General features: G+C 40.9%; 1 protein-coding gene across 2 annotated transcripts in view; it reads right to left on the bottom strand.

The window, feature by feature from the left end:
- vti1a (vesicle transport through interaction with t-SNAREs 1A) overlaps nucleotides 1–27,225 on the bottom strand; it is a 116,773-nt gene that overhangs the window by 27,011 nt on the left and 62,537 nt on the right. The window contains exons 7-8 of one of the 2 annotated variants that reach the window (XM_086139559.1): nucleotides 17,630–17,700; nucleotides 14,864–14,925 (exon numbers count right to left, since the gene is read on the bottom strand). In XM_086139559.1, coding sequence (XP_085995685.1) covers nucleotides 14,864–14,925; nucleotides 17,630–17,700 — 133 coding nt within the window. Of the gene's footprint in view, nucleotides 1–14,852; nucleotides 14,926–17,629; nucleotides 17,701–27,225 lie in introns of both variants that reach the window. The other variant, XM_086139560.1, reaches the window with a different exon arrangement.

Below are 27,225 nucleotides of genomic sequence, written 5' to 3' on the forward strand. Positions count from 1 at the left end.
TAAAAACAATCAATATATGAGCAGGGCAACTGCTAATACTGCTTGTGAAAAATTCAGCAGTAACGTCTGGTCTGGAAAACTTTATTCCTCTGTAGTCATAAAGCCGAGTGTTGCTGAATGCGGCCCTAATACTGTCGGCGTGAAATGTGTTTTCACTCTGTTTTGACGATATGTATGGATTTAGAAAACGGAATAGCTGGAGGATAGGGAATACATAATATGACAATCAGTCAATGGTAGAAAAATAGAGAGGAAAAAAAGCGAAAATAAGTCTGAATATACCTGGGTTGCCATGAATATGCCTGGGTGGCCCGCCCACGTTAAATCTCGGAGTGTGGAACACTGAAATAGGACTATAATTTAGAACTATAACATTGCATTACAAAAGTAGGGCCATTTTATTTCCTTATAACTGGAATCATTTTTGCAAGCACAGACCATGTTTTTTGTTTGCCTTTAGATAGAATGCAGCTCTGGGTCATTGACGTCACATTGGAGACCAGAAGGTTTTCTCCGGTATTCAGTCAATATTTCAGACCGAATTAAAACCAAGCTTGATAATAAATAAATAAATAAATAAATACCTAGAGAGAAAATACATCTCTGTAGGAGAATTTCTGTAAAGATTTATACAATAAAGGAGGTCTAGGTGTAAATGAAACATGATTTAGCAAGTCACTTTCTACATCTATGTCTTCAGGCCAACTTTCTTTGACAGCTGACCTTTTTGACATCTGAAAGTTCGAGAAAAAGGAAATGTTAAACAACAACAACAACGACGACGACAACATAGAGCATACAATATTATACAGCTGAACATGCTCGCAGTAACAGAAGCAACAATGGTAAAATCTGACCTATTGAGTCAATAGATAACGACACGTCACCATTAAACCAGGGACATTCCTTGCACAAATGAGGCTGAACAATCCCACTGCTGACACCATTATTTGACTGAGCTTGTTGTTATGTTCTTTCTCTGCTGGACTGATAGCTCTGAAAGTCCAGGCCTTGGGCACAACCTCACAGCTGCCTTTGTCACAGAGCTGGAGGAAGGTTTGTTCATCACTTTGGCCAACAATGCAACGCTTTATGGCACCATAACATACTGTGCAACAGACACAACTGGAATGTGATCCATTGGGCCTTTTACTTTAAGTTAATTGACTGCCCATAGCCGTCATCTTGAGGTTACGTTGTAGTAACTTGAGATGGTTAAAGAAAAAGCAGAAATGAAAGACATGGGGGAAAAAAGAAAGTGCACCAAAGTCACAAGTCACTCTTTTAAAAAAGGAGTATCTGCCGAATGTCATAGGCGAGAATGAGGAGTCATAATAATCAGCATTGAGAGGCGAGCACTTATCAAATCAAAGCATTTTATAGTCATTTTAACCCATATGCTTTTTGTAATTCTACATTAATAGAGCAACATTAAAACCCTTACACATTATTTCTTTGGTTTTTGATATTTTTCATTCTTCTTTACCCTCTGTCTTCGAGCGGTGGTATCCCTCACTATAATATGCTTTGCTAACATGTTGCCCTGATTCAAATCGGTACCTCAGTCTTTACCAAACAATGTAATTAAAGATTGGTGAAAAGAAACCAGTGGTTAGAAATGGTTTATGTCAAGTCTTTCCCAAAATTGTATACCACAGGGAAACATTTAGATGGGATGGGTGTGCGTCAACATCTTCCTTACATAAAATAGAATCTTGGCCCAGATATTTGAGCAAAATATCTAGTAGACTGAGCCGCCTTGGCTTCAGCCAGGTCAAAAGAGAGACATCTGGTAACTTGTAATGCAATGCAGAAAGGAAAACATAGGAAACATAAGCAACATTTGTTGCTGGCTGGGATATCAGGCTCCTCACATGTGTGTGATACTGAGTGATGCATTCAGGTCAGATGAGGAGAATGAGGGGATTGGCGGGCTCCACAAACAGGCTGGGAAAGTGACACCACGATGCTAAGCCAAGACATCAATGTCCTCATAACTTCCCTTTAACAGTGAAGCTATGTTAGCCCTGGCGCCATCAGAATATGGGGTGGGGGTTAACGTTTATACAATGGCTGACAGGATGTACCCATGTGACCCAGCAAACGCTCGGAAAATAAACAAAGCATTTCTGCATGTCTGGTTTTCCAAGCTTTAAGTGATATGAATTCGTGGTGAATTGAATAGTTATGTGGGAATATTTCTGCTGTTGCCATTAACTTGGGAGAAAGGGTAAGGATAACATTTTTTTTTTTCTTATTCGAGAAACAAGTCAGTATGTGTGTATTTTTACAAACAAGCACACACACTGTCATCTTTGAAAGGATACAATCAACACACTCAGAGTGTATGCTTTGCTTCTCTCCTGGACTAGGAAAAAGCCCCCTGAAATTTTGCATGAAAGAACTTGAAACTTCAGGATTCTAAATCTTTACGGCCAAGTTCGGACTCTGGCACGGTAGGTAAGTACTGCCTGCGATACAAGAATACGCAATATAAAGATATGCCAATATAAGAATTCAATAACTGGCGCGCATTACAATATATAAAGCAGCACACAGCACACACACACACTAGATGCACTACTTTGTGAGCAAAGTTGTTAAAGGTGAGACAGATCACGGTCGGATGATGTTGACCCTCAAGGTGCAAACTAAGATCTCTGTCGCCAAAGAGACGTGAGGGTGGTGGTGTGAGCATGGAAGTCTTCTCTCCAGCTGGCAGCAGGCCTGGTCTAGCACCAGGGTGCTCAGCCAACAGCTCATCTCCTCTGTCAGACCCCCCCGGCCCACAACCTCATGAATGCCAGTCTGCTTGGCTGGTGTGGGCCAAACAAGCCCAAATCATCGGGCCAAAGGGGCAAGAGAGCTGCTGCCAGCTGGGCCAGCACTTCACTGCCGAGCACCACTCTCCAAACAAACAGTGCAGTGGGCCACAAGCCACGAGTAACATGGAACCTGTCATTACCAGCCATGCATGACTGGTTCACTCCCCAAAACCCAAGCCAGGCCAGAGGATTCAGCATGTACTGCACTTGACTCTAGCAGATTTACGAGCCAAATTACATCATCGGAGAATCTCTTTTCAGAATTCACCTGCATGATTAGCATCGGTTTCAATGCATCTGCGGACATCGACAGAAATGTTCATTCGACAAGTCATTAAATAAACCATTCATCAAGGACACACTGAAGACTGTTGCATAGTACAGAAAAAAAAGCAAAATACAGAGGATGCCAAACAGTCTCTTGAGATTAACTGCATACCATCTAATTATGCAACACTAAGTAAACTTCCTATGGTCCACAAGCTAAAAATGAAGTCTGGGCATTGGACATCACAGGGGTTTTCTCTACTGATCAAGGATCTACAGACTTTTGTGGCATAACTCTGCTTTGTCCTTACAATTTTGGCAAAAACAGATTATGTTTTTAGGCTTTTACCACAAAAGGGCCTTTTCAACCTCACTAAATACTAATCAGTCAGAGGCAGGACTGTTGTGATTCGATGTCCAATCATTTAACCGAAATGCATGGCGGGAAGAACACAAATAAACAGATACTAGGAGTAAAAAAACAGAGCAACCTATGTCCCGAACAGACTTCATGAGTGTTCTGCACAAGGAGAAACACTGTTCGGCCGGATTTAGTGCCTTAATTCAATTGTCTAACTCTACACAAATGCATATAACACATTTCGGTGGTCATGCCCAAGTCATTGTCAGAGCCTGCAAACTCAAATAAGTTATTAATCTGTCTCTGTTGGTTTTGTTCCTTTCATTCATACAGTAACTCTGACATTCCTAAAACACCACTGATATGATCATTATCTCAAGCCATTATACAAAAAAAAAAAGCACATATCCAAAATACAGTCAATGGCTAATATTTGCCACATGTGAGCATTCACTGCAAGAGCCAGACAACGCTTCAGGCTTTCTTTAAAATTTAAGAATAAGCCATGTACAGTAGTTTAACATACGTACCACAAAAAAAAAGTATACACATTTGAAGGGTTTTTTGTTGTTGTTTCGTTTTGGTGGCAAATAATCATACCAAGAGCTTTATAGAGGCAATATAGAAAGATTGGACTTTTTTGATAATTGTTTAGTGACAAGCTTATGTTCTCTGCTATCCATAGTACTTCTCAGGAATATTGTGTCATACACATCACTGAATACCATTTCTATAAAGCACCCCAAAATCCATTCGGGGTCTGGTTTGGGCGATGAGGTCTGTCTCTTTGCCTTCCAGCCTCTGGACCGCAAAACTAAACAAAACAACAACACTAAAACCTTTGAATTTAATATAAAAGCACTCAAGGTTAGAGTATTTCTTTTTCTTAGGAAAGGGACCAATCCACTGTTGAAGTGTGACAGAATCCCCTCCTAAAGCCTGACTCATTGCCTTAAAACCTTTTCACTTTCTTGAGGAAAATGGTCTTTTTTTTATTTTTCATTTTATCTATTTTTTTATTGTTTTGCCCATCGTGATGAAGGGGATCTTTCATGTCATCACCAAAATGGCTGCGCTGTCTTTGTTTCATTGCACCATTCTGGGGGTCTGTTAGGATGAGATACATATATACAGACGCACAGTAAATGATTGATGGGTTAGAAGCAAATATTAAAAATGAAAGTGGAAAAACAAGTCAAAATTCAGCATTTGTAAATATTTCAGGCTTTTGCAACCTGCCAAAGAGAGATCTGAGTGGCATCAATGATAACAACTGTCCTGATGCAGACATGACCGAGACAGCTGACTTATTTTGTTGATATCATAAGTGTTTGTAAATACTAAAACGAAGGTTTTTGTTGGAAATAAACCATAAGCAGCAAATAAATTGAACGGGAGTTCACAAAGTGGGGTCCAGAGACCCCTGGGGATCCTTGAAGTTCTTCCAGGGGATCCTTGGAAAAAAAATGAATAATTGCTGCAGTTAGATGACTTCTTAAAAGGTTTTGAATGAAAAATTTGACACAGCACTATTGAATATTTAATTTTGATATTCAGAAGTTTATGTTCCTTGACATTTTTCCTATGTTTTTTTTATGGATTTTTTTTTTTTTTATTATTTTTCACGAGATCTTGCATATTTACTAATAAACTTATTCCATGTTCTGAAATAAAATCAAGAAAGTTTCATGAAAAGAGGGAGAGATGCTGGATCTTGCGTTGAAATGCTAATGAAAGGTGTTTGAATGCAAACAGCCTGATCCAAAACTCAAAACTCAAAATCTAACCAGACATATTGATCAAAACCATTTCAGTAGGGAACCCACAGTACATCAACAGTCAAGTTGTGGGTCCTGAAGCAGACATGTGACTAGAGAACGTACCCACGGATTCATGTCTGGTCATGGTTGGAAGAGGAGTACTTCATGACATGTATCCATTGTTTTAGTGTATTCCAAATATTTATAAATCGCTTCTTTTTCTGCCAGACACAAACACTGGAATCCAGTAACATGGTCGTATCCCTCGTTCTCTAAGGCAGCTGCTACATAGTACACCCATAGGTCGGCACAATGGCTTGCTGGGAGGGAAGAACAAGAAGAGACAATGTGATTGTGGTTCTAATTGATTCAAAATATCATGAAGAAGGCCCCCTATTATCCATTTTAATCGGCTGATAATGGGAGGCTAGGAGGAGGAGATGGAGAAGAGGGAGGAGGACTGGGAGGAGGAGAGGGATGGGGGGGCGACCTAGGCAGAGGGAGAGAGCTATCCTCTGCGCTGCTGTCGCCTCATTATTTTCCGTCTTGACGGACGCCCGCGTTCAACCCCTGGATGAATGGCCCTGTGCTGAATAAGTTATTGCCAGGCACACAAAGGGAAGAGTGCGCTCCGCAAACAACACAGCAGTACTGCAAATCGTGCGCTTCTTATTCCTCTCCTTCTCTGTCTTTTCTCCCCCTTCACATCCCCAAACCTTCCCCCGTTCCCTCCAGACAAAAGGCATGCCTTGCTCGGGACTGGGTTCTCACCTGTACTTTCCACAAAGTTTGCAGGAAGTGGGTGTAAAAATCCAACAGATATAATACAATGATGGCGAGCGGGGGTTATTTTATGATGAAAAGACAGACAGTGCCATTTGGTTTCATCTGTCTGTATAGCTTTTGCAGCTTCTCCGTGAAGAGAGGGACCTTCCGTGGGCAGCATCTGAAGAAGTTTGAGATATGTTTGTTTTTTCACAAGACAAGGCTCACAGCATGATTAATGAAAATGTTATGAAAATATTTTGATTGCCTTTCTGTTGTTTAGACTGCCGAAGCCCGGCACATCAAATCAAAACCTACTCGATACGATGCTCCCAGGAGAGGGTTCGTAAAGGGTTTGCTGTGTGCTGCTAAACGGCAGCTGGGGAATCATGCCAACAGGAAACTGTCCGTTCCCACATGATCGCCGTTATTGCTTGTTTTATGACTGCGTGTCCCTCTCCCTTAACTGTCACTCAAAAGTAGCAGAGTAACTTTTGGACGGGAGAGCCTCTTTCCCCTCTGACGGGGAAATCAGAGGGTGCCGTGGCCCAACAGACACTCGACGGCAGATCAAACGGGTCGGGTACCCTTGGAGTGACACCTGGAGCCACTTCAAGGGATGAGAGCGCCACTGATCTCCAGTCATCTCGTCAGAATGACGGTCTGTCAGGGTTAAAGCAGAGGCGAAAAAAAGGAGCTATATGAGCCCGAACGGTATGAGCAAGGTCGGTAAAGTGTCACATCAAGGTCACGACTGTTTGACCCCTGAAAATGTGCAAAATTGGGCAGCGTCGAAAATGTTGATTTAACTTTGGTGGTAACTAGTAGAGAAGGAAGGAACAGTTGCTAAAAGTATTGATAGAAGACTTCCTATCTTTTTCTCTAATCTTTAAATACATTTTGGAAAGAAATAGCAAGGTTTTCACTATAGTCATATGACCTGTTAAAAAATGATCCTGCTCTGGGCTAGATAATAGATAGAGGAAGATATGTGGAGAAAAAAAAAGGGGCTTTGGCAGCCAGTTAAGTGAGTCAATCCTCTACAGACAAATGCATCCCTTATATAAAACAACAACACGTCTTTGCCCTTGTCAACAACCGCTTCCTCTATAGCCCAGGCATGTGTGTGCGTCTTTCCCTTTCTGCGAAAAATGTCCCATCAGCACTCTCTAATGGGCGAGACGGGGGAAGAGAGAAAAAAAGAGAGATAAAGCAGAAGGGAGAGTGAGAGAGAGGGTGGCAGTGGTGCTTGTTTGGCTCAGGAGCAGTGAGTAATGAGGCTGAGGCGCACCCTGTCATTGTCCCAGCAGCAGTCTACAGCCACAGACATACACTCACATGTGCACGTGCACACACAAGAACAAGTATCCTTTCTCCAAACATGGGGAAAAAAGGGGCAAGTTTTACACTTCAGACATTCAAAACAATCAAACAAAATATTAATGGAGTAATAGTAATCAAATATCGGGGGGAAAAAGGCTGTATTTCATTTGCTAACATACCACATACAGAAACAGGTGAAAACTTTTCTCTTTCAGGACTATTTACTGCGCTGATGCTTGAGCTGCCCCAGATCAGGTTAGGCACCAAGTTAGGCTATACAGTGTGTGTGTGTACGTTGTGTACTTCTTTGTCAAAACAAAAAACAAAAAAAAAAACAAAAAAAAAGTCACTAACCCAAGCTTACTGTTCTGTATATTTCCTGTGCATCTTGTATTTGCAAGCGTTATTTGCAGTCCTTATGTCCTCTATTGTAAGTCGCTTTGGATAAAAGCGTCTGCCAAATGTAATGTAATGTAATGTAATACATACAGATGACCGATCATTATTTACATATTTCAACTTCAGTTGTAAGTACTGTGTAAAATTTTGTGACTTTCCATCATTTGAAGATTTTTAGCACAGGTTGATGGGCAAGCGTATAAGCCGAGGCTGTTGTTTTACATAAGCTCCGCATTTGGTGCTTTCAGGGGTTTAAAGTCTGCATGGTCAACAATTTTAGGGGTTTTCTCCGCAGATCTACATGCGAACATGGCAAGCTGACAAAATGTATAGAAACAGAAATGACCCGAAAATTATAAGTTTACCTTCTGAAACCTCTCAGTTCCTCGCAAATGCAAATGAGGTAAGGCCAAGAACTTCCAATGCCACTCGCCTGTTTGCAAACACGATGAACCACCACCGTTAATACCAAATAGCTCATATTAGACTGACATGTCATTGCTTATCCACCGAACATACTCGGTAAGAGCGAAATCATGAACAGAGACACAACAGCTGAGCTCATCTTGATATGTAGAAAGCCTATCCGGGGTTGCGGTGGGGGCATGCTTTAGTACTTTTGCTTCTTTGCTGGACAAAAAAACAGACTGCGCATGAAAAGCACAGAATGCTTCCCTGAAGGGAGCAGAAAAGGCCAGGGATATGGCTGACCCTGTCGGGATGCAAAAGTACGGGGGCAAGGGGGCTGAGTGTAGTGGGTAATGATGCCAGGCTGGGCAAACTGCAAAGCAAAGGGAATTAGTTTAAATGTAGCACATGGAATTATCGTGGCAGCAACACGGAGGGGAGATCAGAGAGGAAGGGACGCAGTGGGAGTGATCTGCCACACTCGGGACAAAAAAACACGCAGCTCAGTTATCGTTACGGAATGATGAGTACAGCTGTAATACAAAGCAAAACAGAACACAAAATAGGGCAAACTTGTTTTATACGATGCCATAGCATACTTCAGTTCGGGTGGAAAAACAGAGAAAGAAGTGTGTGGGACTAGAAATGTAGCTTGTGTGTGATGCTAGGTGAGTAGAAACAACATTCCAATGAGCTACCACTCTACTGCTCAGAGAGCTCCTTCATCCTTTATCCCTCATCCCTTGCTCCCAAAGTCAAGTTTTACCTGCTCTTTTCATCCTTAAACAGGATCTCAGCACTGTATACATGAAAATGAAACTGAAAAAACATCCATATGGTAATGTGCTCACTGTTTCAGCATCATACAAATAAGAAAATCCTTTTGTTTGACTTCAGGACAACACTTAAACAGAGCCTCTTTGATAGTTATAATCTCATCAAAATCACCTGAGGACTCAGATTATGTGTGAGATAATTATGTGACCTACATATCAAAGTGGTAAATAAAAAACATCCTCATACACTGACCACAATAAAGACTCATTTTTTTCAGACGCATTTTTTTAAGCACTCAGATCAAACTAATCCAGAAATACAAGGACCGAGCGACAACTCTGCAAACTCGGCATTCATTTGGATTCCTTCCCTTTTTTTAAAATGGGTCTGTCAAAGAGAGATGTATTACTTTTAAGTTGGCATGAGAAATGAATTCCCCCCAGGAGAGAGATGTTCCTAATAAATTGTGCACGTTAATAAAGGTATTTAAAATATTTGGATCATTGCCTATTTTTCTGAGTTACTTCTGGTTTTGTCAGTTCTCATGTTTTGAAAACTATCTACTCGGATGATTTTACAGTCATTTATATCATTTGTACACAGACGGTCAGGAGTAAATTCCTTCGATTCCCTGGCTGTTGTAATTTAATCTCTTATTTTCACAAGTATCAATGATGTTGCTGTCCATCTCAGACAAGAATATTTTTGGAATGAAGATATCTGTTATTAATGACGCATTCCTTGGTTAAATACTAGAAGAAAAACAAACAAACAAGTTGTTGGTTTATTGTGCAAGGATCTGAGAATGCCCGCAGGTTATTTGAAATTAAAACTTCACTGGGATCCAATGTTAAACATTTAACATTGGATGGCCCTATTTTTTTTTTTTTTTTTTTTTTTTGAGACGTCCATCCAGAATTCATTCTTTCAATGTTTCAAGTGATCTGGAAAGATTGAGTAAGAAAAAGGACTTCATGACTGTGGGGCATTCAAAAAAAGCCTCGAGCAGAGTTCAAACTACTTGCTTGCTTGCTTAAATCACCTTTATTTTAGCTTTCCTTTGCTGGCTGCTTGTTCTTTTTTGATTTGATTCCAAATTGTTCTTCCTTATTATTTAAAGGCATGTAGAGCACAACATTGCGCAACCATTCTGAGCTTTTGAATAATCCCTCTTCACGCCTGGAGTTTGAGATTATCTGATGAGACCACATTTCCTGTCAAGGTCAAAAACCTAGGGTGACGCTGCTTTTGTGTAAGAGCTCAAGGCTGTTTGGTAAGCCTTGGCTAACCCGAAGACCTTGAACAAGAACATTCCATGCGTCTTGTAAATTAACTCAAAAACCAATTGTTTGAGATAGCGTTCATCTGATTGCTGGATCTGCTCATATTTTCTTCTGGTCTTCATACTACTTTAACCTTTAGGTAGTTGACTGTAGTTGACAATCAAACCAATCATCACACTTATGGAGCTTGTCAAGGCATCTCTCAAGACAGGATGTGGGTGTCTTGATAAAAGGGCAACAGCATTAGCTTGTGAGATCCTGCATCGTCTATATCAGGGCTCATGGGCTGATCTCTTAATCTTTGTCCGGTGTGTGCAAGAGTCCTCTTCAGAAGGCTGAGGCTCTGTCCATCCTGCCTGCCCATCGCTACTGCCAGTCCCAACCATGAATATGGAGCTGTTCTGTGGCTGGGAGCTTGCTCATGTTTTCTGTCTGATATCTAGGCCCCATTCCCATTTCAAAGGGAGGTCCACCCGGGGCCTTGACTTTTTGATCTGCCTGGCGACTGAGTCGACCACCTGCATGTGGGATCAGCTGCCAGCGAGAGCAGACAACCCCTCCGCTTCAAAATATACCCCCCGCCCCCGCAGCCCCCCCGTCCTCCTTGCTTCATTGCCCTTCACTGTGCCCACATCTTCTATGAAGCTGCCAGGAGCCCCATTGGTCCAAACCGCGTTTGGAGCTACTTCCCGTTTATCAACAGTGCTGTTGGTATAGGGTGAGATGTTCCTTGTCATCAGGAAAAATCATGTGAGAGTCATATTGTGTTTATAAAACCCTTCAAACTCAAAGTACAACGCAAACGATGGAGGCTTCGTTAATAGGGGCAGCAAGCCTCATTGTGAGCCGTAACCGTACCGAACTCTATATGCCCTTCAGTTTGAAAGGTCAGTATTTTATGCATAAATCTTTTAAACGCCAGAAAGCCAGTTAAACTTAAACTTGTGAACCCGACAGAGTTTCAAGAAAGTCCTATGCCCAAAGGGTCACTGCAATGATTCAATCCTAGTTTAAGCTCTAGGGTTTACATATCCTTTATTTTACAAAACTGCTAAGCCCCTCGAATGATAAGACATCCGGGCTACTAGTCTTTACTTAAAGATTCTGTAAGTTCAGTCACAGACAAATTGTGACTTTGTTCACTCTCAGCAGAGGAGCCTAAGAGGGATTGGTATTATGGTAACAGACTACACCATGATTTCTTTTGATTCTATGTGCATCACTCTAACAGGCCGGTGCTGAATACCACCTTCACTTAAGTGCTGGTTGTATCTTGGAGGCTTTTTCCTGAACATCTTTTCAGTAATACTAACAGGGATAGGAATTCAAACAATGAAACCTGATCAAACTCAAGTTCTTTTCTTTTTTTTTGAACAAAAGCAACTGGAGATGGTGTTGACCTGGTAGTTTAAGATAATAGATGATTTGATGATCAGAGATATTAATATAACATTAGAGTTTTTTTATACCTCACTGGGATCATTGTGCCTGCCATGGTATAATTAAAACCCACAGGACTTCACATGATTGGATTAAAAATTTACTAAGAGTGGATGCCCTTGGTGCCCACCGCTGGACCGCAGAGGGTAGGTTTGAGAGATTAGCTATCAACCACCGACAATCCAGCCAATCCACCGACGCTAGGAACGATTTTAGTACTCATTTTTGTTTCGCAATGAGGAATTTGTAAAGATTGATTTTCAAACAAAGCAACAGCTATTTGAGATGTGTCCGTCTAGGGATGTGTCTTGAGTAAAAGAGTCTTTAAGTTAATTGGCTTTCTTGAACCCTGACAGCTAGTTTAATGAGTGTCTAATTGTTTCTCAGCTGGGGTGATACTCACTAGACCACAGACGCTATTCACGACAAGGTCTGAGTTTAAAAAAAAAAAAAAAACATCAAGGAAATAGGAAAGTTGTTAAGTCATTTATGTCAAAACACTTTAAGCTTCAGCAAATGTAGCCCACAATGAATTAACCTTCACACAATTGACTGTTACAATAACATTATCATATCTGCCTAATGGCATAACTCACCAACAATAAAAATATATCGTTGAGTGGTAAAACTGTTAAAGGCCTGAGATATTTTGATTTTGAATGCAACCGGTTGTTAAGTTCAATAATTAAACAACAAATGAACAAAAATTGATAAAATGAGTGAACATTTGTTAACCAACCTGGTATGTCTATTTATAAAAGTCCTTTGCAGACTCTAGGTAGACTTAAAGCAATACGCTACAGATACAGCTGTTTAATAGAACGTGAACACTGGCAAAACACCCACCCCCTAAACCCCACAAGAGTGTAAAGAAACTACAATTGCACTTACATCAGAAACACACATATACATATATATGCTATTAATCAAAAGGCGGCAAACCAGTAAAGCAAATAATGAAATGAATGGGGAAATGAGAAAGAATTGCGGGGGGGTTAGATATCACTGAACCATCTTGAACTTAGTTGTTGCTCTCAGTTTTCCATCTCTAGATATAAATTACTTTAGATTTGATGCTTCCAGCCCAGAACCTTACAAAACAAACCAGGCTTTCATTTATTCAAACAGAGAGGAAAGTGGAAGAGGGGGGCGTTTTGCGGAGAAGGGGGTGAAGGTGGACGTCGCTCTGCCTCCATCAAGCAGAAAGGCGGTTGGTAGTAGAAGAGGCTCGTCGCCGGGCCCCAGTTTGGAAAGCCCTCATAAATCCTGATTTGAGCAGGGCGCTAACCAGAAGAGGTAAGGCACGTAAAGAGGGGGCTCGAAAGATGGGGGCTGGGGTGCGTTGGCAGCTTGCCTCTTAAAATGCTATGTCTGATTAAGTCTTCCCATTAGGTGACAGCTGAACTTTAACATTAATATGATAATATTGAAATAAGTGTGTGTTATTTACTTCTGCACCAGAGGGGGTGGCGGGGAGAAGAGAGGAGAGGAGGAGGGAATGATGAATGATTTCTGGACAGCTTTGGGTGACATGCCAGGCAAGCTGAACACCCCCTGCAATCCTCCTCCTCTTCCCATAATCAAACTTGACAAAATGGAGACATATGCAGAAATATTGGTTACAGCCGGCGAAACAGCACTCCTCAGGCCTGCCCTCTCTAGTAACCGCCGGCCGCCCTGTGAGCCACCCTCCAAATTGTCTACAGGCACTGAAGCATCTATTTCAATTGGCGCTTCCTTCCTGGCCCCAGGATTTTACATTTAGTCTTTGTCATTTACATATTACTCTTAATCAAAATCCACAGTGGGCCGACAGAGAGACATAAAAAAAAAGAAAAAAAAAGAAGGAAGGGGCAAGAAACAAAACCATGGCGTCATGGTTCAGGGGCTGGCACTTTATAAAATGGAGATGTGACAAGACATTATTGTGTGTGTGTGTGTGTGTGTGTGTGTGCGCATGTATGTGTGTGTGTGTGTGTGTGCATGTATGTGTGTGTGTGTGTGTGTGTGTTTGCATGCATGTGCACATGTTCATGTCTGGATGCATGTATGTGTATTAGGAGACGGGTGCATCAGTCAATGCAAGAAGTATTGAATTATATATGTTTGAATTTGGTGATTGGTGGCGGCTTCCTTGTGCGTGAAGTAGGAAAGAGGAAAGACAAAGATTGCAAGTTGGACATGCATTTTAAGTCTATTTGCTGAAAACAAAGGAGGAGAAAATAGCACAGACATGCTCCTCTTCTTCAGCCTTCCGCTTCAGTGCATTATGTTTAACACCGTGGATGCTTTAAACAAAGCATTATAGTAGGCTAGTTAACGGAAAATGAACCCGTTGAACAAGATTTGAAATTTACAGTGGGAGCCCCAGAAACAAGATGTAGATCACTAGAAACTTGAAAAATTGAAATCTTGCATAAAATTTTGATTCAAATGAGTAACCAGAAGGCATGCTTAACTGTAATGTTTCACTGAAATATAATAAACATATTCAATGATTGATTTATCAACCCATCTAATCATCTGTGCATTAATCTCCATTTTAAGTTCTTATCATTAATTTGAGAGCAAAATCCTGGATACATTTCTGTATGACTCTGTATAGTCTGTTTTGGTGTAAATGTTGGGGAAAAATTGTGTTTCCTTAATAGTGCAATCTATCCTCCAATTTCTTTTACAACAAATGCAACAGAAGAAAATGACTGATATTTGTATGACAGTTCTTCATTGAAATGTTCAGTAAGGATGATATTTTTGTCAGTAAAAATGTAAAAATGACTCTTTCATGATATTCTAATATGTTGAGATAGGATTTTTGAGTTTTCTTAAGATGTAAGCCATAATCATCAATATTAAAATAATAAAAAGCTTGCAATATTTCAGTTGATTTGTAATGAACCCAGAATGTATGACATTTTTGTTTTTGTAATTGCATTACAGAAGATAAAGAACTTCATCACAATATTCTAATTTTCTGAGACAGTCCTGTAAATCTAGAAAAAGGTACGAAATGGGCTTTTAACCGATCCAAATGAAAGCCATGGATGACTTTCATATTGGCAAAAGCATTATCAAAATATCAAATATCAAAATAATCAGTATGATCTTACGTTGAGCAGGAGGCAATGAGAGGGGGATGATGACTCAGAGCTGGCTCACAGCACAGCAGAGCAAAGCAGAGCACAGCGCAGCACAGCACAGGTAAGGCCCAGTGCATACAGAGGTGAAGAAACAGGGTCCCTACCTGCCTCTTACCTTCTCAGCATGCCGGTAAGGATGCGAGAACTCTTGCCCAGGTTGGCGTCTGTTTCTCTCAGCTGGAAGGACAAGAAACAACAAAGGACAGGTTAAGCTGTGTTCTGCTGCTCTGAAAGCCATGTGCCAGGCTCCAATAACACAAAAAACACACCTCCACATATCACTTGGCTTCAGTTAACATGCTGATGTTTTTGTCAAAAAACTTATTTTTGTATGTGTGAGCTACTGGAGCACCTGATAGACAAGTAAATAAAAACAAATAAATGATCAAAAAAGTCCTAGTCCGCATAGTCATTTCAATCTGTATATAGAAAATTCCGCTTGCCCCGATAAGGGTGAAAGAAGTTTTTATTCTGATATGTTTAACAAAACCCATTCAAAACAACTACGTATGATATTCAGGGCTAATTATTTTGGATAGCTTGTTTTCTTGCCATCCTCTTTTTCGGCAATAGGTCAGAGAAAGGTTTTCATTCCAATCTCTTTATCAGTTATTGGGCAGAGGGAATAAAAGAAAATGTCAGAGATGTTGCAGGCACCATGCAAGTGTGTCGGTACACAAACGCTGACACCGCACTAAGGAAGCTGCCAGTAACATCTACCTGTAGTCGCATGTCTGGAGCATCGTGATGGGGAGAATGAGGACAAGGCTTTTCCACAGTGTTTTTCTCTTCTCCAAAGACAGTAGGAAGTCATTTATATTTTTCCTTTTCTTTTTCCTTTAAGCATGTTTTCATCAGTGTGATATACTGTACTGTATTCTATTTTTAATTGCACACTTTCATATGCCCTCTCTGGTGTGAGCGCCACTGCTTCTGCTTTCGAGTGGATCTCATTTTGCAGTCATGACTTTCGCCTGTATTTCACCCTGACTTTCCTGTCCTCCTTTAGAGCTACTTTCTTCACTTTCTCGCATCCTTCTTTCGTACCCTCTGGCAGCCTGGGGTGGTGTGTGCAAGCTGCCAGAGCCCAGGATCCATGTGGTATAGGGTGGGAGGTGGGGGACCAGGGGTTTGGAACCTCTGGCAAAAACAACAAGTCCTGGAGTTGCCTGATGTCTGCCTCCAACCAGAGATCTGTCCCCCTGATATTTCACATTCGCTCCCCAAATATATCTCTCCCGGAATCTCTCACCACAACCCCCCAACAAATCTCATCTTTTCCTCCTTAACCTGGAATGAATACCAACTGACTTCCTAGTGCAGTTGGGAAGTGAGTGAGTGTGTGTGTGTAAGTAACTGAATAGCAATACAGATTAGCTTTCATTGAGTGGAGAAAAGGGGCAGAGCAGCCTTCTACCACTACATCGGTACGTTCTCTAAACAAACACCGCACTGTTCCGCACGAGCGTAGTATGTCGGTGTTTATTCATTGTACGATCTATAGTAGAAGGGCACGTTAAGTAGAGTGTTCGGAGTTTTTGAATCAATTGCTGACGAAACAAAAGCAAAAAACATAATCTCAGAGGTTTTTGTTATTTCACAATATTTTTTTGTTATGACTCATCAATTTGAAGAAACTGTGTTCTGAACACTGGAAGCTTCTGATCTATCCTCAAAAAATTAAATCATAGTCATGAATATGTATGTTATTTAAGACTAAATGGCGATAAGCCGTGACAAAGTTAGCTAGATATATATAAATACATATGTGTGTGTGTGTGTATACACACACATATATATGTAAATCTGTACATATATTTACACACATACATGTATATACAAATGCATATAATACATGGTTCCATATTTTATGCAAAAATTATTTTTATGGAGGAATAATTTGAATCCAACCTACAGAGAAGATGCTGAACAGATGATGTACTTTAAATATAAAAAAAAAAAAAAACACGCTTTTTGAAAACTAAATGCTCGGAATTAATTTTGTGTGAATTTAACCTAAAATACGAATTAAAAAAAAAACTGAGCACAATATTTATTCAGTGATACAGATCCAGCCATTTAGAAATATATTTAAGATATTTCCCTCGGTTATTCTTATTGTATATGTGTTTATAGACAGGTGTCTTTTTATGGCTATTTTGTTGTATTTATCCTAAAAATATACCTCCTTTACCTTGTGCCTCTTTAATGAAAAACAGCTGTTAACCAATTCTTCAAATCTGTGTCTTTATATTGCAGCTTCTTCTCACTTTACTTATGTCCCACAAAATGCCTTTAAAGCCCTGTGTATGCCATGGGGGTTCAACAAAGACTCATGGGAAGAAAGAGAGAGACAGAAAAAGAAAAAAAAAAAAAGCACAGAAACTCTCAGTAGACACTATGGACCATTTTGAAAGGAGATGTTTGATTTCCTTTGAAATCGCCTGTGCGAGGCCCACTGCCTTGTTGTGATCTTTAAGCATTCTGCGTTGCGGGGGCCGTCAGGGCTGGGCCCCCTTCCTGTGTTTGGTTTTCTTCGTCTATGCCTACCTGTCTGTTCAACCGTCAGGTTGAAGGGAAGTGTAGTGGTAAGGATTCGGGGTATTCTCTGAGGCTCGGTGAGAATTTAAAAGGGGGTAACTGGAAAAGAAGCTAATCGCAAAACCTCATTCAAAGTAGAGAGATACTTGAATGTGAACAAAAACAAATAAATGATTTCGCAGCATGTGACCTGGCAACTTTAGGATGGTCGACCAAAACAAACTCAGCTACTATTGAAATGAAATACTGTGTACGTTGTGTCTATGTCGGTGACACAGACACACACACACACACACACACACACACACACACACACACGCACACAGACACACTCCCTCACCCTTTCCCTGGCTCTCTGGATCTTCTCACGGTCACTGTGAAGATTGCTGAGAATCTCTTGTCCCACTTGTTCTGTGAAAGAAGCAGATAAGGAGTGAAGATATGGTTTTACGGACACTCAAAGAAGATGAAGTTGCCAGAGACCCTTCAAACCAAAAGGAACACAAGTTAACTTCACATTTAATCACATGGCACAATCATTATTTAGGCCTGAAGCCCAAATGAATACTGGGCTATAATTGGGCTTTCAGACAAAGCCATAACTGAAATGTAGAGTATCTCTCCCTAAACTATGTCCCTCCATTGTGAAAAGAAAAAAGGGACATTCAGTATCAGGAGTGAGGGGCCAGCATTTATTCTATACACCGATAAAGTGTAGATGGAGCATGAGGCAGGTAGATATTACTTTACTGTAGCAGTGGGAATTGTTTTTGAAACCTTGGCAAAAATGCTGAAGTAAACAGACAAAGTTCTCTGCAACAATACCCCAGCATCCTGCCTGCCACCGGGGTCCACTCAGCCAATGCAATATTCATTAAGCCGATCTTTTTTTAAATGCCTCCCGTCAGTTGCAGATGTAAACACATTAACGCACAATTATAAAACATCCCCGACAAGGCACCTGACAAGCTTGTCAGTGGTCACTGTCATTCTCCTGTCCCTTGGGTTGGGATGAAAAAAGAAAGCTAAAATAGATAAACCAAATAAACAACCCCCCCCCCTTCCTCCCAACACCTCCAAAAAAACAGTCCTGCCATCAATGTACCCATACTGCGACAACATTAGCGTTTAAAAATGAGGGAGGCAGAGGATGAATCAGGAAAAAAAGGAAAAGAAGTGAAGAATCTTTGCATGGATCAAAGACAGGCTTTCAAGCGCACCAAACAAATCCGGAATAAACAACGCAGTTGCTGACTGTATTACACTACACAGGTGCCGCACACCAAAGGGCCCACGTGCTGAGCGCCTGTTTGGGGCGGGGGGGGGTTGTGCAAAAAAAAACGGGCTACATCTGGCAGCTAAACAAGAGACGAGAGAGAAATAGAAAGGACGGCGGAGAGTGAGACAGAGAAAGGGGATCTTCGAGAGGTAGAAAAAAGAGAGAGTACTGTCAAGCGAACGACACTCGGCTCCAATTCATCCCAACCCCTTTACCCCCCTAGTCTGTAACACACTCAAATGTGTCTTTTCCTGCCTTTATTAATTTCTAATCTAGGATGAGACAGATTGAAGGATACCCAGATTAAACAGCGCAGTCAGACAGTCACATGTGACGAATAGGGCAGATTAAAAGACTGAGTGCAGGTATTAATAACCATAAAAATGCAGACCCTCCCCTGTCCCCACTGAGGAAAAACAAGGGAGAAATAGGGAGGTAGTTGTAGCGGAAAGCTTCTTTTAAAGAGACGAATAAGCACATCCATCCCTCTCTGCCAGGGCTGGATTTTTTTCTCCCAAATAAATGAATGTGACAAGTTCCATAGCGGAGCTTTTATTGTTTTTATGGTAAGCACATTATTGAAACATTCATCATGTGTAAAAAGACAAAAATAGGAGAAGGAAACACGCCCCCCTGTAATGTTTAATAATAATAATCAAAGTGCTGGACAATCTCCACAGACATTCTGCCTCGGCAAGTTTGGAGCCAATCATGCTTCCTATTGGAAAATATTTATTTCATGTTTATTCTCAACAGTGAAGCACAACAACAGAAGGACAAATTACGATCTGGGCAATAAACATGCCTTTTAGAGGAAAAGAATGGTGCCACGGTGTTGACACGAGACTTCTTTGTATCCTGAGGTGCTTTACAGAGCACGGTATTAGCGCTATCGGAATAAGAAGATGAAACCATGGTTTGAATAATCGTGCACGTGGCTGAAACGTACGTTTTTCTAACAGACATGCAAAGAGTTGCCCTTGACCAATGAAGCAGCTGTTGAAGAAAAGGAGACATACATACACATCTTTATCAGACAAGCACATTTTTTTGGTTAAAATCACACAATACAGACGGAAAAACTATCAGTAACACTGTTCAAAAGAAAAAGGACAAATCCCCAAAGCATAAACAAAAAGCACCATTATCATTAAAGCTGCTGAGGAATTTCTCGTTATTTAATACACAAGAAATCATATGCTATAGACAACAAATCTCCTCAAACAGGGCTCTTCAGTGGATGGATATCCATTAGATAAGAGCAATGAAAAACATTTCATCATAGCTTGTTAAGATAAATCATTTTCTTGGATGTGTCACCATCAAGGTTCCTTAGCAGCCCTTCAAAAATCTCTCTGAGCTTTTTGTGCCGATATCCCCACGCACGACTGCGTACAGGTAATCACAACACATCTGAGGGGACAACTTGGTGTTTATTGTCATTACCACGCCTCCTTCCTTGTATTACTAATTTTCTGGCATGTACCTACATCTCCATTTATCATATTTAAGCCAAACTGCCCACCGCTCCATGTAACCCTGCTTTGAAAATAAGAAAAGTGAGAAAACTTGGAACCTTGAATGTGAAGGATTAATAAAGCTGTTTACAGTAATCAAAAACATTTGACATGGATTTCGTGATCATAAGTAGCCTCTTGGTTAGTCAAGGTTTCTGTCTTAGAATTCTCAAAATTCAGCTTTAATTGAATATTCTTATGGTCATATTTATCAATCACAGAGGTGATGTTGCCAATAGCTTTGCTGGATTCTTTTTTTTTTTTTTTTTTTTAAAAAACCCAGTATGACTGAATATTTAAACCAACAAATGAATGCACAGTTTATGACCAAGACCAAAATGTGAGGGGCATTCTTTTAAGAGCGGAAAAATTAACATTGGTAAAACAACAATGTAGGAGAGGAGAAATAATTTCCTGCCATTGCCCCTGACTTGTTGCTCGTTAGTGAGTAAAATATTCTCCTCCGGTTTAAACAGCTATTAACAATTTAAATATCGCTGGCCCGGAGGCCTTGCTCTGACTCACTTGTTAAAGATCCCCATCCCCAAAGGTCTATTTAACAAGCCCATTATTCCATTACATTACACTCACACCAGCACTAGAGAGCCTTAATTGAACTCATTCCTCTAATGTAACTGTAGAAAATAATTAGTGTAGAAAAGTTGAAGGCACAAATTAGATTGAGGGGAGAATTGTATTTAAAAAAAATAAAATAAAAATTCCAGAAACTCCATTGACGCACTACACATTCTAGTTTGATTTTCTCTCAGCTCACCTCCACTGTTTGCTTAATATTGACAAGACGGCTGCGACGTATACGTAATAGATGATTAAATTAGCTGGTGGATTCAAAAAGATACTCTTGTCAAGCTGAAAAAGCAAGGCAAAATCAGCCAAAAACAGCTGGAGGAAATCAAGGTACAAAATATTTACATCTGCTCTGATTCTGTCATACTTTCAATAAAAAGCGAGGTCCATTTCTTATGTCCTATTCTGAGAATGTCAACTGACAGGTCTAACAAGACATTTAAAGGTACGTAATGAATGTCACATTTCGGTGTAAGCGCTCCCTGGCTCAAGACATTACAGCTCCGACAATCAATAACAGCTACAGCCCTAAACTTTCCCATCACACGGACACATTTAATTGCACACATCATCTATTTTACAGGATCTGTTTCAGAGTTGGACCCACCGAGGGCTCGGTCACTCTTTTGCGCTTTGCTCCTTCTGTCCCCTGAGCTGAAAGGGTACAAGACCCGACATTGGTGTGCTCCGAGCCCCAGCACAGTTCCTTTTCATTAGGCGGTTGAGACCGTTTTTTGAAGGTTACCACACACACACACACACACACACACACACCCACACACTTGGATGCAACACGAGCCACACAATCTGACAAACCAGAATATGGAACCAATGGGAAGTAAAGAAGAGCCTGATAAATTATGAGCCATACACCTTTTCCTCTATTGCTTTCTCCATCTCTCTCTCTCACTTACCCTCTCACACACACACACACACACACACACACACACACACACACACACACACACACACACACACACACACACACACACACTTGGATGCAACACGAGCCACACAATCTGACAAACCAGAATATGGAACCAATGGGAAGTAAAGAAGAGCCTGATAAATTATGAGCCATACACCTTTTCCTCTATTGCTTTCTCCATCTCTCTCTCTCACTTACCCTCTCACACACACACACACACACACACACACACACACACACACACACACACACACACACACACACACACACACACACACACACACACACACACGCGCACACACACACACACACACACACACCAGCAGTCAACTTTTATGCCTGCGACTCCCAGGTGAATAAAGTTACCTGTCTTTGTATACTTCCAGAGAAGCTTTTTTGAGGACTTCAAGTCTACAACTGCCTGGTGACACACTTTCATCATCTCCATCAAAGTTGTACCCACACTGGGATGTATTTGTAATGCTGAGCCCACAGGCCATGAGGCTAGCGCCTTCGCACTCAGCTCTAGCTCAAAATAAAGAGGTGCCAACTGCTCGGTCACAAGGGGGGCATATAGCATCTGGTGGTTCAGCAATGTTATGACAGCTTGCTTATAATACTAACAAACGATCTCATGTCAACCTGGAATAGTTCTATCAAAATGAATGATTTATTGAGTCCACAAATGTTTAGTGAGATGTGCACTAATGTCATATCTGGACTTTATTTGATATTAATACAGATCCTTCTCTGCACTAAAATGAAAAATTTAGCAATAACCGTGCACTTTTCTAGCATAGGGAACACTTGCGTGTTCTTGCAGCCGACTTAAGCGTGGCCAGAGATTGGATATTCCGGGCAAGAGCAAGGCTACGGCAGTCCATCCTGAATTAGTCCATGCGTCAGCCCTTCCCCTTGTATGTGTAAGAGTGGTTGAGGGCAGTCAGGGTGGATTTCTGGGGCCTTTCTTCACTCCGCCAGGCTCTGTTTTATTCATCGTCTGTGCCCTGACCCCGCACAGCTCCTGTTCAGACAAATCACTTCTGATTAAGACAGATCTCTGTTAGTCAGCCACTCAACTTGGCCTATTCATCATTCCATAGAAAAAGTCCCTCTCTCCTGCCCGGTCCCTCCTTACCCCCACATCGTTTGCCTGTCCGTCAGACCGAAGCAAGCGCAAAATAAATTTCCGCTGCCGCTTTAAATGGCTGATTATGGACAATTGGTGGATGGAGAGACGTAAGAGGGTCTTATGGGTGATAAAACGTAGGTTTAATGGGTATAAATGACCAGGCTGTAGGAGAACAGCTGGTAATAGAATCATTCCTTTAAAAATGAACCAGGGTGGAGAGAGCTGAAAGCTGCACTTTGCCTCTTTTTGAGAATCCCACCCCCTTTTCACCTCAGTCTCAAAGTCAAATTCTCACGTTATCAGATTTACATTTTTTAACGGCAATATCCCATTCACCTGCATTCGCTGCAAAATTATGAGAACGAAAGGGACTACCTCTTTTGTAATATCATTTGTAAATTTGTACGCGGATACTGTGATCTGCCCACTTATACCATACAGTTGACTTAATTTAATAAACATGTAAACAGTGTTTGCAATAGCTATGATTAAATCCAGGAACATTCATATGCAAAGTTGCTCCGTAATAAACTACATCAAACACCTTGCACTGTGCCAAAGCATCTTGACAGCCACAAAGCTATTGTGTTAAAATGTCTAACAAACCAGATTAAATTAACCTGAACGACAACCCTGCTGGTGGCAGAGGGCTGAGAAGCAGGAGGGGTGAGTAAAGAGCGAAGGCTTCTACAAGCAAATTGCCTGAACTTAATCAACCAGTCTTACTGAACCATCCAAATGAAAACTAATGGACTTGGGCACTGGCTGCAATTGCTCCACATGAAACAATGTGTGGGCAGTAGCAGTGTTTTTTCAGGTCTTCAATTACAAAAATGACGAATTTCTACAGATGGCTGGTCAGCCAATACACACATTCTCAGCTCGTATAGGTTTAAGTGTGTGTCAATTGTGACGTCCAAACAGAGTGGACTCATTAATTCCATTTCCAGCACCAGGAAAATTATTTTTTTTCCCGTGTTGATTAAACTTGGTCAAATTCGTAAAAAATGTATGAAGTGCAGAGTTAAAGCTCATATCTGAATGAGCTGATTTTTGAATACATTATTCATAGCGCTGACATCTATGTCACACAATTTTACTGGCCACAGTTCTACTAAAAATAATATGCAAATACTACTAAATACACCTGAAATCGATTGCTCGTCACATGTGAAAAAGATGCAGAAATGTGACCGATACGGAACGCGAGCGTTTTGAAACTTTAACGACCATACTGAAGCCTCATCTTAAAATTTGGTTTAAAGAAACAAAACAACTTGCAAAATATGTATTAAAATAGTCCAGGAGAGAGGAGCCCATCGAGTCAATTCTAGCTCTTCTGATAAAAAGACTGGGGTGTTTGGAAAGAAAGGATATGTCAGTTTGTTTTAATCAAACACACCATGTGATTTAACAACCCCTGGAAGTGAGTGAGGAGAAAAGTTTGCCGGTTTGTCGGACATAGACTTAGGGAGAGAAAGACAGAGAGAGAAGGAAGAAGTAAGGGGGTAAACTTGACGTTCCTCCTGTTTCGTTTTCAACAGTTTAGGCGCGTTAATCATTGCATTACCGTTGATGAAAGGCATTTATGTCTCTAATCGGAAAGTTGACAGGCATATCAAAGAGCGAAACACAAATTTCTTGCCTTTTAATTATCCCTACAACACCACACCCCGGGCAGCTCTTCCCTGCCTATCTTCCCAAACTCAGTGAAAGACACAGAAAGGAGATCTAACACGGCAATAAAATTGAAGATGGGGGAGTGAAAGCGCACTCGCGCACACACTCGCTTCATGATTAGCGAAGACATGGGGGAGGCCTTCAGTCTCCTCTATTAACATGTCCAAAATTTGAACACCTTAATTGCACATGTCAAAATCAAGCTCATTTGCATGTTTTGACAAGGCCTGTTGGGAGCCCCTTACTATTTTTCTTCGGAGTGCCAGGGAGGGCTTGGAGTATTTATTTCTTCTCAGCACCTAGTCAGAATAGATCCTCGTTGCTTGAATGAATAAAATCGTTTGTTAAATGTGCCTCCTTGGAATCGCCCACCCAAAGCCACTTTCAGTGTCAGTTAGAAGTAATGCGAACACAGTGATGTACACATGAAGGAGCCGCCTTGATCAGCGCTTCATCGGGGCTCGTGTCTACACTATTGACAACGTGACATTTTCTGCACCCTGGCTGTTCCTTCCCAGCTGTTCTGTATCAAATGTTTTGAACATAAAAATCCTCCCTACTTTCATAAAACTTTGGCATCACTTGGAAGGTTCTCAGAAGTCCTTCACATTCTTTAGCACTTTCACAGCTACAACAGATTGCAACCCATTTCCTAATCATATCCTATTTGAATATAAGGAAGGAGTGGACCGCTATCGCCCTTCCCCCATCAGCAGCTCACTAAATGAATCCCCGTTACGTCAGTAATATGTAAAACAAGCATGTTTTGAAAACAAGCAAACAATCTGGGGGGACACTGGGCTGTCTGCGGTAATTTAGCGATAGAAGAAAAAAGTGGGGCATGAAAGAGATACATCAAACATTAGCTTGAATGGAAGGCACGGACCATTAGAAGTGGTTGCAATGACAGGATCTGGCAGTTGAAAACACTTAAAGATTATTTTCCCTAAACTCTGAATTCATTAATTTGATTCATGAGCTAGAGAAGGCTCCCTAAAATGCAAAAATAAAAGGATAGGGCATTGTTGGTTGTTGGAGCTGGCTGTAATGGGACTGGTTTTACACATAAAAAAGACAGAAAAGTTCTTTACTACTGCAAGAGCTCATTTTTGAGGTATTCAATCTAGTAATTATAATCTTAAACAGTTTATTGATGCTTGAAACCGTTCTGTGTTCCATTTTCTTATTGATATTTGGCGGAGGAACATCAAGCTAAGTTGACTACTGTTATTTCTTTGAAGCCTGACACAATTTTGTAAAGAATAAAACGTTGGCAAAGACGAGGGTGCAAATAAGTAAAATTTGATATAAGTATTCTAAAATTAACAATGACGTTATTTTGAAATTGCATTTATGTCTCTTGTTGGCTCGCTCAATTTTCCCCAACCTGATGGCGGTTAATGCAACGTGATGGTGGGAAACAAAAGTTGGGGGTCTTCAAACACATGTCTGGTGACTGATATTGGCAAAAAAAATGTTATTCCACTGTCCAAATTGAAAAAATTGTGAGATACATAGAACTTTGAGCTACCTTAATTCCTACTGGGGCCTCGTTTAAGATTGCTAAATGTGTAATGCAAAGTTTAGTTGCGGTTTTCTCAATTTGGACCTTCAATATTAAGACATTTCAATACTAAGAAATAACACAATGTTTTTTTCAGCCTTTCCAATAGTTTTATTATTTTGATTCAGTCACAGCCAGGGATCTTGGAAAAGTTGGATTTCATATTCTGACCGGCCAATAGGTGCTGAGGAGGGGAGAAATGCATGATGCAGTATTAGGCAATCACAGGGGCATTTTAAAATAAACACTTCACTCACCCTGGTTGTTCAAACTGTATTCTCAGCCTCCAATCTGCTCATTGCGTTTCATTTTCCTTCACTCTGATTTGCTGTGGGTCTGAGTCCATAGAAGTGTTTGGTATGCAGCCAATTATGAGGCCCACAGGAATAATAATAACTAGGACCAAATTTCATTGCAAACCTTGTACAGTGAAACCAGGGTATATAAAAGAGATCTCTAATGATATTATTGAAGATCCATGCATCCATCTTCTGTCGCTTATCCAGCAGTCAGGGTCGTGGGGGATGCTGGAGCTTATACCAGCTGGGGTACACCAGTCGCCAGTCAATCTCAGGGCCACAGAAGACAGACAACATTCGCTTACTCGCTCACTCGTGGCAATTTTCCCCAATTTTTTCCAATTAACCTGCTACATGTTTTTGAAATGTGGGAGGACACCGGAAGAAACCCACGCAGACACGAGGAGAAAATGCAAACTTCACACAGAAAGGTCCTCTTATCAGAATCAATCAGGGTCCTTCGTGCTGTGAGGCTGAAGCGCTAACCACTGCGCCACCGTATCGCCCTATTATTGAAGATTCCTTTCAATGTCATAACTTTACAATTCGATATTCATATTTGCAGTATGTATGTATGAGTTTCAAAGTTGGCCTGGCACAATATACAGGGGCATAACTTCTGTCATTTGTATTTCAAATAAAATTCGTACTGGCTAATCTGGGGCTTTCTGACAATTTCATTTGAGCAGGCAACAGCGGAGCCTGTTACCATCACACATAGCATCATTGTGGCAGCTCTGGGAGTCCACACAGACAGAAGTTTGTCTACACTTTAGGGTAATACCACCGCACAAGAAAAAGGAAAATAATACTTCTATTATAGGGGGAAGTCAAGGCACAGAAGGGACACACAAAAAAAGGGACACATCATGCGCCTTATTTAACAATGACAAGGGCCACAGAGTTGAAGGCAGATTATTGTCCGTTGCCACTGTGAATACACAAAACA

This window comes from Fistularia commersonii, chromosome 32 (genome assembly GCF_037954325.1).
Source record: "Fistularia commersonii isolate RoL2024-O1a breed Wild chromosome 32, RoL_Fcom_v1.0, whole genome shotgun sequence".
Taxonomy (NCBI): Eukaryota; Metazoa; Chordata; class Actinopteri; order Syngnathiformes; family Fistulariidae; genus Fistularia; species Fistularia commersonii.